The sequence below is a fragment of the Gorilla gorilla genome, chromosome 8 (genome assembly GCF_029281585.2).
Source record: "Gorilla gorilla gorilla isolate KB3781 chromosome 8, NHGRI_mGorGor1-v2.1_pri, whole genome shotgun sequence".
Taxonomy (NCBI): domain Eukaryota; kingdom Metazoa; phylum Chordata; class Mammalia; order Primates; family Hominidae; genus Gorilla; species Gorilla gorilla.
In genome coordinates, this window is record NC_073232.2 from 27,004,478 (window position 1) to 27,021,203 (window position 16,726).

The 16,726-nt window shown below is 39.6% G+C and overlaps 1 protein-coding gene across 2 annotated transcripts in view; it reads left to right on the top strand.

Annotated features, from left to right (window-relative positions):
* Positions 1-16,237, top strand: part of SLC39A12 (solute carrier family 39 member 12) — an 84,929-nt gene extending 68,692 nt beyond the window's left edge. For both annotated transcript variants that reach the window (XM_019034319.4, XM_055354113.2), the window contains one exon: positions 15,658-16,237. In XM_019034319.4, coding sequence (XP_018889864.3) covers positions 15,658-15,786 — 129 coding nt within the window. In that variant the 3' untranslated portion in view covers positions 15,787-16,237. The remainder of the gene's footprint in view (positions 1-15,657) is intronic.
* Positions 16,238-16,726: the final 489 nt, after the last annotated feature.

The following is a 16,726-nucleotide window of genomic DNA, read 5'->3' on the forward strand; positions in this document are numbered from 1 at the left end:
CCCTTTCTCTGCAACCTCACCAGCATCTGCTGTGTTTTAACTTTTTAATAATTGCCATTCTAATGGGTATGAGATGGTGTGTCATTGTGGTTTTGATTTGCATTTCCCTAATGATTAGTGATATAGAGCACTTTTTCATATGCTTGTTGGCCATGTGTATGTCATCTTTTGAGACATGTCTGTTCCTGTCCTTTGCTCATTTTTTAATGGAGCCATTTGTTTCTTGCTTGTTAATTTATTTAAGTTTCTTATAGATTTTGGATATTAGACCTTTGTTAGATGGATAGTTTGCAAATATTTTTCCCATTCTGTAGGCTGTCTGTTTATTCAGTTGAGAGTTTATTTTGCTGTGCAGAAGCTCTTTAGTTTAATGAGGTCCCACTTGTCAACTTTTGATTTTTTTGCAATTGCTTTTGGAGTCTCTGTCATGAAATCTTTGCCAAGACTGATATCCAGGATGGTATTTGCTAGGTTTTCTTCTGGAGTTTTTGTAATGCTAGGTTTTACATTTAAGTCTTTAATCCATCTCAAGTTGATTTTTGTATATGGTGAAAGGGGAGGGTCCAGTTTCTATCTTCTGCACATGGCTAACCAGTCATCCAAGCACCATTTATTGAATAGACAGTCCTTTTCTGCTTGTTATTGTCTGCTTTGTCAAAGATCAGATCATTGTAAGTGTACAGTTTTATTTCTGTGTTTTCTAACCTGTTCCATTGGCTGGATAATTACGTCTTGTTGAATCAAACCTTTTATCATTATGTAATGTCCTTTCTTTTTGTCATTTTTGATCATTGTTGGCTTAAAGTCTGTTTTGTCTAAGATAAGAATAGCAGCCCCTGCTCTTTTCTGTTTTCTGTTTGCTTAATAGATATTTCTCCATCCCTTTACTTTGAGTCTATGGGTTTTCTTGCCTGTGAGATGGGTCTCTTCGAAGAAAGCATACATTTAGGTCTTGCTTCTTTATCCAGCTTACCACTCTGTGCCTTTTAAGTGGAGCATTTAGCCTGTTTATGTTCATGGTTAATATTGATATGTATGGATTTGATCATGTCATCATGTTGTTAGCTGGTTGTTATGTAGACATAATTGTGTGTATTTGATTTATAGAGTCAGTAGTCTATGTACTTGAGTGTGTTTTTGTGGTGTCAGGTAATGGTCTTTCATTTCCATTTAGCACTTCCTTAAGGACCTCTTGGAAGTCAGGTCTGGTGGTTACAAATTCCATTAGCATTTGCTTGTCTGTAAAGGATTTTATTTCTCCTTCACTTATGAAGCTTAGTTTTGCTGGATATGAAATTCTTGGTTGAAATTTGTTTTCTTTAAGGATTCTTAATTAGGCCCACAACATCTTCTGGCTTGTAGGGTTTCTGCTGAAAAATCAACTGTTAGTCTGATGAGTTTCCCTTTGTAGGTGACCTACCCCTTCTCTCTAGCTGCCTTTAATATGTTTTCTTTTGCGTTGACCTTGAAGAATCTGATGACTATGTGTCTTGGGGATGGTTGTCTTATATAGTATCTTGCAAGGGTGTTATTCTCTGAATTTTCTGAATTTGAATGTCAACCCCTGTAGTAAGGTTGAAGAAATTTTGAAGGACAGTATCCTCAAATATGTTTTCCAATTTCCTTGCTTCCTCTCCCTGTCTTTCAGGAATGCCAATGAGTCATAGATTTTATCTCTTTACATAATCCCGTCTTTCTCAGAGGTTTTGTTTATTTTATTTTTTTTTAGTTCTTCTTTGTTTATTTTTGTCTTACTGAGTTAATTTGAAGAACCACTCTTCAGGCTCTGATATTCTTTCCTCATCTTGGTCTATTCTGCTGTCAATACTTCTGATTGTGTTATGAAATTTATATAGTGAGTTTTTCAGTTCTATCAGCTCACTTTTGTTCTTTCTTAAAATGGCTATTTTATCTTTCGTTCTCTTGAATCATTTTACTGGATTCTTTAGATTTCTTGGAATGGGTTTCAACTTCCTCTTGAATCTCGATGATCTTTGTTGCTATCCAGATTCTCAATTCTATGTCTTTCATTTCAGCCATTTCATTCTGGTTAACATCCATTACTGGGGAGCTAGTGTGGCAGTTTGGATGTAAGGAGACACTTTTGATTTTAGAGTTGCCAGGGGTCTTGTGCTGGTTCTTTCACATCTGTGTGGGCTGATGTTCCTTTAACTGTGGTGTAATTTGAGCCTGGTCGGTTAGCTTCATTTCTGGATGTTTCCAGAGGGCCAAGGCTTTGTGCAAGTTCTTTTTTTGTGGCTGAATTCTAGTCCCTGGTTTCACAGAGGTCTATATTAGCGTAGTATTTTTTGGTGTTGAAATTTGGGCTCTAATCCAGTATATGGTGCTTAAGAGTAATGACCAGTAGACAGGCTCTTAGCCACTTGGTTCCTCTGTATTTCCTAGTTTTTGCATCCATGCCCCTTCTCAGTGCTAAGAGTGTAGGCTCCTCTCCTACTTGAGTGCTGGTCACAGATCTCAGCTTGGCCCTCTGGGGCTGTGCATCACAGCCCTGGAGCAAGCTAAGGCTTTTTGTTCCTTCCCCATCTGGGGGGCAGCAGGGATGGGGACCTTGACAGTGGCAACGACAGAGGCCCTTTCACTTATCTCTTGGGGCTCCACCCAAGAGAAACTTAGAACTGCTGTCAATTAGAATGATCAGTCCAGGGTGGAGTGGCTGCATTGCAAGCCCAAGCTGCCTGGTAAAGAGCAGGGATGTCAGAGGGTTCATGGGTAAGACAGTCTGGCCTCTCCTTTCTAGGGCAGCTGGGTTATGCTGGAGGTGTGAGTAAAGAACTCAGTCTTTTTGTTCCTTCCACAGCCTGGTGGTAGGGGACCAGGTGGCACTGGTAAGGGAAGGTTCTGCTGCTACAGCAGTGGCAGAGGGGCTGTCAGTTTCCACTGGGAACTTCATGATGGAGAGACACAAAGCCACTGCCAATGGGAATGTTCATTGTGGTGGGGTGGCTGCACTGCAAGCCCAATCTGGAGGCCCTGCCTGGTAAAGAGCATGGAGTCAAGGGCTCACAGGGAAGAGAGACTGGGCTCCTCTCCTTATGCTGGTTGCAGTTTGCTGGGGGTGTCAGCAAAGTGATCAGGGTCTTTATTCTCTTTCCAGCCCAAGGGCAGCAAGGGTAGTTCCTCTGTAGCAGCATGGCTGAGATTCTAGGTTGTCTCTGGGATTTCCTCCCCAGAGAAATGCAGAGCCACCACCAACCTAAGTGCCCAGGTTGGGACAAGGAGGCTGTTCTGTACACCCAGGTCAGGAGGCACTGCTCAGTGAGGAGTAGCAGGGACAGGGACCCCTGTGGAAGTCTGGCCACTTTTCCATAAGGCAACTGTGGTGTGCTGGAGGCCTGCAAGTCTTAGACTCTTTGCTCTAACTGCAGCCTGAGGGCAGAAGGGGTGGGGGCTGCAGCAGTGTCAAAAAGGGCAGGCCTGTTGGTTACCTCTGGGATCAGCATCCCAGAGAAATGCAGAGTGGCTACTGGCCCTAGTGCCCAGGTGGAGGTGGGGTGGCTGTGTCGGGGTCCCAGGCCAGTGGGCTTTGCCCAGCAAGGTGTTGATGAAAGTGAGGCCTGTAGTCTGTCTGCTTCTCAACACTGTGGTTGCAAGAGAGCCTGGCTTCCCTTCTTGGTGGAGCTAAGACAGCTGGTGCCATGGTGTTCAGGAATCCAAGGCCCTTGAGGTTCCTCATGGGCCTGAAAAGTGGCTCTGCCCTGACTCCATGTAGCTCTCCATGTCAGTCTGGAGGAACTGAGGGGAGGCCAGGGGGATCTCCTGTGCCCAGGATTGCATAGGTCCATGGAAGAAGTATGGGTCCCCAGGCACTCTTGCTCACTTAATGTTTCCCTTGGTGGATACCCTGCCTTGGGTCCACTTCCGTCCCTAGTGGGCAGCTATCCTTTCTCACTCTTCTCCACTCTCCATGGGTCTCATTACTTCCTTGATGATTCTAAACATGCCCTCCTGGATGATCTGGTTGAAGAGCTAGTGTTTACTTGCCACTCTATGTCTTCTCTCTCAGAGAAGCACACACTAGCTACTTCTAGTGAGCCACCTTGACCCAAAATCCCTCTGTTCATTTCTGATGGACAAATGTTAAAGTCTTCAAATCTAGTTGTGAATAAATCTATTTTTCCTTGTAGTTCTATCCATTTTTGTCTCACATATTTTAATGCTGTCTTGGTAGGTACATACACATTAAGGATTTTATGTTTTCCTGGAGTATTAAATCATTTATCGTTATGTAATACACCATATATCCTTGATAACTATCCTTGCTCTGAACTCTGCTCAGTCTGAAATTTAAGGTCGCTACGACCACTTATATACCTTTCTCCAACCCTTTACTTACAATCTGTGTTTTCTTTTTATTTAAAGCATGTTTCTTGTAGATGGCAAGTAGTTTGGTCTCATTTCTTGATCCACTCTTATAATCTCTGTCTTTTAATTGGTATATTTAGATAACTGTTATAGTGATTGCTTAGTTGAATCAATATCTACCTTGTTTGTTACTGTTTCTTATTCATTACCTTTGCTCTCTGTTGCTCTCTTTTGTCTTTCACACTTTTTTTGCCTTTTGGTTTCTAATGAAGCATTTTACGTGGTTCTGTTTTCTGTTTTTATTTTTATTTATTTTTTTATTATACTTTAAGTTTTAGGGTATATGTGCACAACGTGCAGGTTAGTTACACATGTACACATGTGCCATGTTGGTGTGCTGCACCCAGTAACTCGTCATTTAACATAAGGTATATCTCCAAATGCTGTCCCTTCTCCCTCCCCCAACCTCACAACAGGCCCCAGTGTGTGATGTTCCCCTTCCTGTGTCCATGTGTTCTCATTGTTCAATTCCCACCTACGAGTGAGAACATGCGGTGTTTGGTTTTTTGTCCTTGTGATAGTTTGCTGAGAATGATGGTTTCCAGCTTCATCCATGTCCCTACAAAGGACATGAACTCATCATTTTTTATGGCTGCATAGTATTCCATGGTGTATATGTGCCACATTTTCTTAATCCAGTCTATCATTGTTGGACATTTGGGTTGGTTCCAAGTCTTTGCTCTTGTGAATAGTGTTGCAGTGAACATACGTGTGCATGTGTCTTTATAGAAGAATGATTTATAATCCTTTGGGTATATACCCAGTAATGGGATTGCAGGGTCAAATTGTATTTCTAGCTCTAGATCCCTGAGGAATCGCCACACTGACTTCCACCATGGTTCTCTTATTTTTAGCATATAAATCATGCTGCTTTTAAAATTTATTTTAGTGGTTGTGCTAGAGTTGCACTGTAGATTTACAACTAATCCAAGTCTATTTTCAAATAATATACTACTTCACAAGTAGTGCAAATACCTTGTATAAAATATTTCTAATTCTTCCCTCCTGTCTCTTGTATCACATATTCATTCATTTCACTTATACATGAGCATACATAATTGAATCCAATATTGTAATTATTAACAACTGTAACCTGTTAGATCAACTAAGAATAAGAAAAATAAAGGTTTTTATTTACCTTCCCTTATTCGTTCTCAAGTGCTCTTCTCTTTTATGTAGATCTAAGTTTTTGACCAGTATCATTTCCCTTGTCTCTGAAGAATTTTTAACATTTCTCAGAAGGCATGGCTACTGGCAACAAACAAATTCCCTCTATTTTTGTTTTCTGAGAGAGTCTATATTTCTCCTTCACTTTTGAAATATAATTTAGTAGGGTGCAGGATTTTCGGTGGGTGGATTTTTTCTCTTAACACTTTAAATATTTTAGTTCACCCCCCTTCTTGCTTGCATGGTTTCTGAGAAGTCAGATACTTCTCATCTTTGCTTCTTTAAAGGTGAGATATTTTTTTCATCTGGTTTCTTTCATTTTCTGAAGTTTAAAGATGATATGCATAGACGTAGGGTTTTTTAAAGCATATCTCTTGCTTGATGTTCTTTGAGCTTCCTATATCTATAATTTAGTGTTTGACATTAATTTGGAGAAATTCTCAGTATTGTTTCAAATATTCCTTCCGGTGTTTTGTCTCTTTCTCCTCTTTCTAATATGTTATGCCTTTTGTAGTTGTCCCATAGTTCTTGGATATTCTGTTCAGAGTTTTCTTTTTTCAGTCCTTTTTTCTCTACTTTTCTGTTTTTCAAGTTTGTTTTGTAAAATCCTCAAGCTCAAAGATTCTCTCTTTAGCCATGTCTAATCTACTAATTAGCTCATCAAAGACATTCTTCATTTCTGTGACAGTGTTTTTAATCTCTAGCATTTATTTTTTATTTTTCTTATAATTTCCATTTTTCTGCTTACATTTTCCTTCTGTTTTGAATGTTGTCTTTTTTTATTAAGTTCCTTAACATATTAATCATAATATTTTAAAACTCCTGATCCAATCATTTCAACATTTCTATTACATCTGATTTTGATTCTGATGGTTGTTCAGTTTCTTTAAACCATCTTTTGCCTTTTAATATGTCTTGTAATTTGAAAGGTGAACATGTTGTACTGAGTGAACAGAATTGTGCTAAATAGGCCATTAGTAATGTGGTAAGAAGGAATACATAGGGGAAAGGGAAGGCTCTACAGTCCTTTGGTAGATCTCAGTCTTTCAGTGAGCTTGTGCCCTTGGACTATGAACTTCATCAGTGTTTCTCATTATCCCTTCCCCCAAGTAAGACAGCATGGCTAGAAAGAGCTGAAATTGGGTATTTTCCTTCCCCAGGTGGATTAGGCTTTGATAAAACCCCAATAGGTTAGGTTCTGGTTAACCAGTTTCCCCTGAGGGAAGATCTTGTTAAGAGCAGAATGCTCTGGTATATTTCAAAATGATTATTTTCCCTCTCCCACTACCAGAAGTATGAGAAGATTTTTCTCCAGTTTTCACTGTGAGAACCCGTGGAGCTCCTGGAGGTAAAACTCACAAAATCTGGGGGCCTTTTATGATTGGGTCTTCCGGAATTTTAAACTCAGAGTTGTCCAGGCTGAGCTTTCAGCAATTCATTCATTGCAGTCAGATTTTCTTAACCTTCCACTGACTGGTTCTAGCAGAGGTTTCTGCTACTGGGCTTTTGGTCTGGTAAGTTGTGATTGTCTGAGTCCACCTGCTGTCTCTCCAATGTCTGAGACAGTGTATACCTTTCTCTGATGCATCTAAAGAGAGTTGTTGGTTTTTCAGTTGATCAGCTTTACTTGTTAGGACAGAATGGCAATTGCTTATTTGTAAGCCAAATGGTGACTTGCACCATCAAGTTCCATTTTGTTGTTAGATGCCTGCCTTCTGCAAGGACAAACTAGGCCATTTACAAATGGGCTAGAGTTAGAGACTCCCACAGAATGTGTGTTCCTCTAGAAATTAAACATAATTAGGATGTCCCCCAAGATAAATTTCTGAGTTTTCTTCTTTATCACATTTCTTAGAAACAAACACGGTTCTGCTTATCAAATGCAAATGTATACCTGCCTCCGTGTGCACAGTGACTTTTAGGATCCCTCTTGGAAACAGATGTCATACATCAGTTAAGTGAACTTTATGAATGGAGAAGCAAATCACTTCTAAACATTCATAATGCCAAAAGCTATGCATTCCTGAGAGAGAAAAATACTTAAAGTACAACCTTACCTTCATAGGAGACGTCTCTAAATGTCATCAGTAAATGAATATTGTTTCTATATTTGAATTGCAAATTTTTATCAGTGAAAGCTCTTTGACATCTTTATCTTGGAAGCATTGGAGGCTGATCTTTCTTCTTCAGTGTGTATATTTATGAATCATGAATAAAGGTAAATGTTGAAATATTTGATAATGGGTCTTTAGTGATGCCAGCAGGAAACCAGTTTCAGGTTACAGATGGAAGTGGACAGTAAAGGCTTTGCTTGTCATGAGAGTCTGAAACTCAGATGTACAAGAAAGAGGGACAAAATACGAGTTCCAGAGGATGTTTTGTAGATCATCCTTCTTTGTGACAGGTCCTCCCTAGTATACAGTTATCACATAGGACCAGATGCTGGTATTTGTCTACTTTCTTTCCTGATGGTTCTCCTAATTTTCTTCATGAGTATTTTATTTTAAAGCTTCGACTTGACTAGGAATGCGGTTATAGGGATTGACTCAAGTTTAAAACATTTTCTTTTCTTTTTTTTTTTTTTTGAGATGGAATCTCACTCTATCGCCTCTATCGCCTAGGCTGGAGTGCAGTGGTGTGATCTTGGCTCACTGCAACCTCTGCCTCCCAGGTTCAAGCAACCCTCCAGCCTCAGCCTCCCGAGTAGCTAGGATTGTAGGCACCTGCCACCACACCCGGCTAATTTTTGTGTTTTTAATAGAGACGAGGTTTCACCATGCTGGTCAGGCTGGTCTTGAGCTCCTGACCTCAGGTGATCCACCCGCCTCAGCCTCCCAAAGTGCTGGGATTACAGGTGTGAGCCACCACGCCCCACCAAAACTTTTTTTTTTTTTAATTTTTGTTTTTTAGTAGAGGTGGAGTTTCACCATGTTAGCCAGGATGGTCTCAATCTCCTGAACTCGTGATCCGCCCACCTCGGCCTCCCAAAGTGCTGGGATTACAGGCGTGAGCCACCGTGCCCAGCCCAAAACATTTTCTTAATGTCACTTTCTAAAATGTTCAGAAATGCTACTTAGCAGTTAGCCATCATAACTAGTTTTCAATTAGGTAACAGAACTTGCGAGGACCATTCTCTGTGGCTAAGTCGTAGTTTGTGGACTCTGCTGCATTTTAAGGAATTTCTTACCTGTGCCATGATTCACAATTGAAAAAAGAACTCAACAATGGCAGACCAAAGGGATGCACTTTAGCTAAAGATTTTTTATTTCCAGAAAATTACAACTACTTGACTAACAACTCTTTGCACCTACTGATTTAGGTTGGACAACTTGTGAAACATAGTGGTAAAAAAGGAAGTTACTTCTCTACTTCAGAAATCTAAAGAACATTTCTCTTAGCACTACCTCTGGGCAAAACACTTCTGCTAAAATGTCCTTCTTTTTCTCTGTACCTTTACGTCATTGTTAATATACTCTATTCATCATTTCCCCTCCTCTGCTCTTAGAGTATAAATCAAGATCTGTAAAATTGCTCAATAACAGGACTTAACTGCCCTGGAGGAAGAAGGGATTTTTCTTTCCTTTTTGAAATTCAGAGGGGGAAATGGTGGCATTTAAACTCCTGCCAAAAATTTTAAATTTCTAACAAAAAAATAAAATAAATACTCTTGAAAATTAATTCATATGAACCTTTATTTTCCTTCAAAATTTACTGGCTAAAATGATGGAAAAAATATATACATATATGGAGATTAAGAGGAGGTGGAAAGCTGTAATTAGGGTTTGAGTTTTGGCATTTCGTATTTGTAGCTGTTGGAAAGACTTTCTGTAGGACTCTCTGGTATTTGGTATCCAAGAGATACTATGGTTCATATGTTCATCCATAATCATACTAAAAAGAGCCAAGTATTGTCACAAAAGCAGGTTTAGCTGGGTTTCTCACCAAATTGATTTACATGTGAACATGGAAAGTTCACATAGGCCGCCGAAATTGAAATGGAAACTTTTATTTCAGATGAGGATCTCGTTAAACTTTTTTTGAAATGTTGATTTTCACTGTTTGCCCATATCTATGAGCTTGCAAACTTAGTCTTTTCTTTCTTTTTTTTTTTGAGACGGAGTCTCGCTCTGTCGCCCAGGCTGGAGCGCAGTGGCGCCTCCCAGGTTCACGCCATTCTCCTGCCTCAGCTTCCCAAGTAGCTGGGACCACAGGTGCCCACCACCACACCCGGCCAATTTTTTGTATTTTTTTTTAGTAGAGACGGGGTTTCACCATGTTAGCCAGGATAGTCTTAATCTCCTGACCTCGTGATCCGCCTGCCTCGGCCTCCCAAAGTGCTGGGATTACAGGTGTGAGCCACCGCGCCCGGCCAAGTCTTTTCAAACACATATTGTCTGCCTTGAAAACATAGAACCAGTACTGTGATATCTTTTACAACAAAGGCAGACTAATAACTATATCATTGGCGTCTTTCAGTTAGCATTTTAAAAATTATATATATATATATATATATTTTTTTTTTAAATGGAGTCTCACTCTTGTCGCCTAGCCTGCAGTGCAGTGGCACAGTCTCGACTCACTGCAACCTCTGCCTCCCAGGTTTAAACGATTCTCTTGCCTCAGCCTTTCAAGTAGCTGGGATGACAGGCACCCGCCACCATGCCTGGCTAATTTTTGTGTTTTTAATAGAGTCTGCGTTTCACCATATTGGCCAGGCTGGTCTTGAACTCTTGACCTCAAGTGATCTGCCAGCCTAGGCCTCCCAAAGTGCTGGGATTACAGGTGTGAGCCACCATGCCCAGCCTAAAAATTACTATAGATTATATCTTTTTCCAAAATTTTTTGGACCATTTGATTTTCCTCCTCTTGAATTACCTGTTTGGTATCTTTTGCCTGATTTTCTATTGGTGTGTTTGCTGTTATTGTTTATTGATTTATTAAGTGTTGATTATTGATAATTCATTATCGATTGCATCATGTATTTTATCAAATTTTCATGAAGTGCAGTGACATTTTTATGCTTAGGACATTTCTACCATTGATATTTTCCATTTTTTTCTAATTAGACCAATTCGCCCTTGGTCATAATAGACAAGGATGAATTTCAGATAGAAATGGTGAATCTCAGATAGAGAGTTGGTCTTTGCAGTTCTTTGTATGTTCACTACAGTTAGGAGGTGACCTGGTTTCTTGTCCTCCTTCTGACATCACAACAGTGTGACTGTGGGTGAGCTGTTATCTTCTCTGAGCTAATGTTTCTTCAAAACTGAAAGGAGTGAATAGTTTTATCACTTGCAGGATTATGAGAAGTAAAAGGGGGGAAATATATAAGAAAGGACGTGATAAATAGAAGTAAATGAAAGGCAAATAAAATAAGCGTTGCATAAGACTTTGTAGCTAGGACAACCTGAAAGACCTGGCAGGAAAGAAGTGCTGCTAGAAGGCACAGCTAGGCCAGGGGCAGGGGCTCACACCTGTAATCCCAGCACTTTGGGAGGCTAAGGAGGGCGGATCACCAGGTCAGGAGATGGAGACCATCTTGGCCAACATCATGAAACCCCATCTCTACTAAAATACAAAAAATTAGCCAGGCATGGTGGTGCGTGCCTGTAGTCCCAGCTACATGGGCGGCTGAGGCAGGGGAATTGTTTGAACCCGGGAGGTGGCGATTGCAGTGAGCCAAGATCGCACCAATGCACTCCAGCCTAGTGACAGAGTGAGACTCCATCTCAAAAAAAAAAAAAAAAAAAAAAAAAGCACAGCTAAACTGTATGGCAAGTTGTCATAGGGTCCATTATTTTGATTAAAAAAAAATACAGGAGCCTGTTGCAACTCCTGAAGACATTGTATTCCATGTAAATGTTGCCTCTGGAGTTGTGAAAATGTTCATGGTGTTTTCTGGTGGATAATGCCATCATTTATATACAAGAATAAAGAATTCTTAATTTTCTCACTGGGAGTAGGGTCACTGACTCTCATAAAAGATGTATTCAATTCAATAGGTATTAAATCCTCCAAGCAAGCAGCAGGTTTATAAACTAAGGCTAGTGAGAAAAATAATAGATCAGACAATTGTTTTAAAAATTTGGGACAATTTTGTAATCCCAGCAGTTTGGGAGGCCAAGGTGGGCAGATCACCTGAGGTCAGGAGTTCAAGACCAGCCTGGCCAACATGGTGAAACCCAGTCTCTATTAAAAACACAAAATATGCCAGGTGTGGTGGTGTGTGCCTGTAATCCCAGCTACTTCAGAGGCTGAGGCAGGAGAATTGCTTGAACCTGGGAGGTGGGGAGGTTGCAGTGAGCTGAGATCATGCCACTGCACTCCAGCATGGGCCACAAGAGTGAAACTCTGTCTCAAAAATAAATAAATAAATAAATAAAAATAATTGGGACATGTTTTGGATTTAGTCAAAACAGAAACAGCTTGAAATTCTGCTATAATTTCCAAGATATTAATTCTAGCTCTGTGTTTTTGTACCTAAAACATTTTGGTGATTCGATCGACCCTAATCTAGGGTCTACTTCTCCTCAGCCAAAGACCCTTTCTGGAAGCGTGAGGCAAAGATGGAAATCAAAAGTGAGCTTTCTAAAATGTAGGTTCATGAAGATATTGATGATTTGAAAAGTCATCTCAAATTCTATCTCTTGAACCAGAACCATTTTTACTACCATGCTTCTATCTTGCCCGAAATATTTTTCTCCGTAATAGTCCACTCAAAATAATCATGATGGTTCAATAAATGACCTATACTTTGTAAGTCTTTGCCAACAAAACCTTTCCAGAAAACACTTCTACTGTGTACTTTATCAAAGACTAAGAACAGCCAGGTGGCAGTAGGGACAGAGATGGGATATGCTGTTAATTCAGCCATGTTTTATAAAAGATAATTAATAATCTTGTTTGAAAAATGAGGAGGAGGAGGAGAGGGAACTACACAAGATCTTATTGCATATTTGGAAATTAGATTAATCAAGGTTTGAGCCTGTAAATGACCACAGATGGTATAATTGTGTCTCACAGATGCAGTTTGAGATGCAGCTTGCTGGGACAAAGGAAGATGGTGGCCTATGTTGTCTGGCTTTGGAGAAAACTATTAAAAAATACTGAAAACTATTGAGAGTCAAAGTTATTGGGGCTGAGTATGGTGGCTTATGCCTGTAATTCCAACACTTTGGAAAGCTGAGGCAGGAAGATCAGTTGAGCCCCGGCATTTGAGATCAGCCTAGGCAACATAGCAAGACCTCGTCTCTACTAAGAATTTTAAAATTAGCTGGGTAGGTTAGTATGCACCTGCAGTCTTAGCTACTCAGGAGGCTGAAGTGGGAAGATTGCTTGAGCCCAGGAGTTCAAGGCTACAGTGAGCTATGATCACATCACTGCACTCCAGCCTGGGCAACAGTGAGACCCTGAATCAAAAAAAAGAAAACAAAGGTATTGGAAAATTCCAATGTATGTACCTTGTTAACCCCTCAAGAGTACCATCAAATGCAAGCTCTTTGAGAACAAATACTATTTCTTCCCTATACATATAAGCCTTAATCTAGAATTCTGCCATGTCCACTGTGGATGTTGAATTAATATCAAGGCATTTAGAAACCAAAACACTCTGAATGTTGAACTAATATCAAGGCATTTAGTAAATGAAAGATATTCATTCACCACTTAGGAGGAAATGGGGAAAGTTTGTCATAAATCCATTGTTAACTATATGAGAAACTTGCAACAATGACATCTAGTTCAAACATTAAATAAATGTAATTTAAAACATATACGTAATATATAAAACATAAAATCAGATGTTTCAGCTGCTTCTTGCTAAGTCACTTTACTACAAAATTGAAAATATAGACTGTTTTATCCACATTCCACAGATTTTCCAAAATGGCATTTTGAATTTATAGTTGATGAATCAGATAAGATTTTTCTAAAGTATAACATGTCTAAACATGGCATAAAGACACCAAAAGAGCATGTAATTTGTTTAAAATGGTCCACCCAGGAGAACAGTTCTGGATCCTACTTTGTCTTTGAGTCCATTGCTCCATGCCGGGATGTGAGATGGCAGGTCATAGTAAACCACCCTCATGACATTGAAGTAACTACCTAAGATGAAGAAATATCTCAAACAGAGCATTCAGGGTGCTCCTCTCCATGTACTTAAAAATGTGTCAACCTGGCCGGGCATGGTGGCTCATGCCTGTAATCCCAGCACTTTAGGAGGCCAAGGCAGGTGGATCACCTGAGGTCAGGAGTTCAAGACTAGCCTGGCCAACATGACGAAACCCTGTCTCTACTAAAAATACAAAATTAGCCAAGCATGGTGGTGGATGCCTATAGTTCCAGCTACTCGGGAGGCTGAGGTAGGAGAATCGCCATAACCCAGGAGGCAGAGGTTGCAGTGAGCCAAGATCATGCCACTGTACTCCAGCCTAGGCGATAAGAGTGAAACTCCATCTCAAAAAAAAAAAAAAAAAGTGTCAAGCCATTTTCTATTGCCATAAACCTAAAGTCCTTGATCATTCATTTGACCAATAAAATAATCTGAGTCGTTCTCTACTGGAGGTGATTTTTATCCCCCAGAGAAAATTTGACTATGTCTGGAGGCATTTTTGGTTGCCATGATTGGGGGCAGAGACACAGCTGACATCTAGTAGGAGCCAGAGATACTGCTACACATTCTCTAATGGACAGGAGAGGGGTCTCACAATGAAGGATTATCTGGCCCAAAATGGCAAGATTGAGTTAAATCTCCAATCCTTGTTGACACGAGCCTGTGTCCCAATGGAAATGACTGTGTAATGAAAGAGGTATGCTTGCTCTGACCTTCTCAGGGTGAGGGCTTTGAAATAATTTGAGACAAATACACCTTGGGGCACTTCACACAGATGCGTGAGTGAACCCTTGCCTCTAAATGGTGTTAGGCCATTTCACAAACATGAAATAGTTGCCATGTGTTTCTCTGAGAATAATATATAGCCACAGGACAGCCTGGTCAACACAGTGAAACTCTGTCTTTACCAAAACATACAAAAATTAGCCGAGTGTGGCAGCACGTGCCTGTAGTCCTAGCTACTCAGGAGGCTGAGGCAGGAGAATTGCTTGAACCCGGGAGGCAGACGTTGCAGTAAGCTGAGATCCCACCACTGCACTCCAGCCTGGGTGACGGAGTGAGACTCTGTCTCAAAAAAAATAAATTATATATATATATATACACACACACACACACACACACACACACCATATATATGTGTATATATATGTATATACATATGTATATGTATATATATACACACATATATGTATATGTATATATGTATACATATACATATGTAGCCACAGGAGATAATGTCCTTACTGTTCTAAAGATCAGGAAGATCTTAGTCATCGCTCTCTCTCTCCTTTTCTTCCTCCCTCCACCCATAATATGTATATATGCCTTACATCAACCTGTGCATATAGTAGTTTTATAAGCCTAATAGAACAGTCCAAAATAATAATTTTCATGCATTATTTACTTCACATTTAAACATTTTCTGAAAAGTAAGAGTTGGGTTTGTTTTTGGTTGGTAACTATGTCATTTTAAGACTTCTACCAAAGGCCAGGTGCAGTGGCTCATGCCTATAATCCCCAGCACTTTGGGAGGCTGCAACATGCAGGTTGCTTGAGCCCAGGAGCTTGAGACCAGCCTGGGCAATACAGGGAAACCCCATCTCTACAAAAAAATGCAAAAATTAGCTGGGTGCAATGGCGCGCACCTGGAAGGCTGAGGTGAGAGGATTGCTGGAGCCCAGGAGGTTGCTGTGAAATGTGATCGCAGCCATTGCACTCCAGCCTGGGTGACAGGGCAAAGACCCTGCCTCAAAAGAAAAAAAAAAAAAAGACTTTGCCAATCCTGGGATCCTCATAACCACAATCAAATGGCTTACTTTTAGCTTACATTTCAAAGTCATGGTAGAGTAGGTATTCAGCATTTTGTAACTGTTTGGGGAATTTTAAAGGTTATTAAGTTCTGAATAACAGTCGCTCATGTTTTCCCACCAAGCTTTTCCCAGCAGTTGAATATATCTGGATCTTATTCTGGTTTTTTATTCTTTTTTTAGCTTCCTGAAATGACTCATGTTCAAACACAACGACCCTGGATGATGTTTCTCCTGCAAAACTTTGGATTGATCCTAGGTTGGCTTTCTCTCCTGCTCTTGGCTATATATGAGCAAAATATTAAAATATAAGTGAGGATCTTCAACATCTTTCAAAAATGCATTTATATAGTCTTACTTTGTTTCTTTCATTGCACTCTATAGTGATTTTTAAATTAAGAATTTTTTATCTTAGGCAAAGTGTGTCTCTTTCAATTCATTAACTTATTAATTTTATAATGCAGTTTTATTTTTGGAAACATATAAATATCAGACTGTCCTTAATTGAAATTTTGTCTTTGGTTTCCAACACCATGATGAAACTCTTGCTTTTTAAAAAGTAGTTAGTAAATTCTGCATGAATTTTAGTGAACTTTAAAAAATAGATTTTTTCCCTAAGAAAGAGTGTTTGTAGAAATTAAAGTGGACAGATGCCTGTTGGGATAAAATCAACTGCAACTTTTTGATGTTAATTTTTTCCCTGTGCAATTATAAACTATAAGCAAGTTAAGTGACAAGCAAATGTAATAAAGACTAGTTTTAATATGGTGGTTTTTATTACCTTCTGTTACTGGATGTCAGATTCTGAGTCATCTCTTAAAAAAACAATATATAGTTCACCCACTGACTCTAGAGCGCTCGTGAACAAGCCATTGTGGGAGACCTAAAGGATAACATGTCAGCATTCTTCTATGTAAGTCGTCAAATGAAATCTGTTCCAGGCAAGGGGAGCTGGAAACATAAGATGAAGTTCAAAATTTTTAAAGTAACAAAACTGGAGTCAGGCAGTAGATCAATGCCTAAACTCTCACAGATTTAACAGAGGATATTTATGGGAATAATCTCACTAACATGTGAGATATATTTTATCTTCTTTCTGAGGAAACAGAATCCTGAACAGGATTTCAATAGGTAAGTTCATGAAATGTACATGCAATTTACTGATAACCTAGCAAAAGTGTTAAAACAGAAAATAACCCTGGCTTTAGTCATTTTTCTTAGAAAACAGATGCCTTATATTTTTCTTATTTTT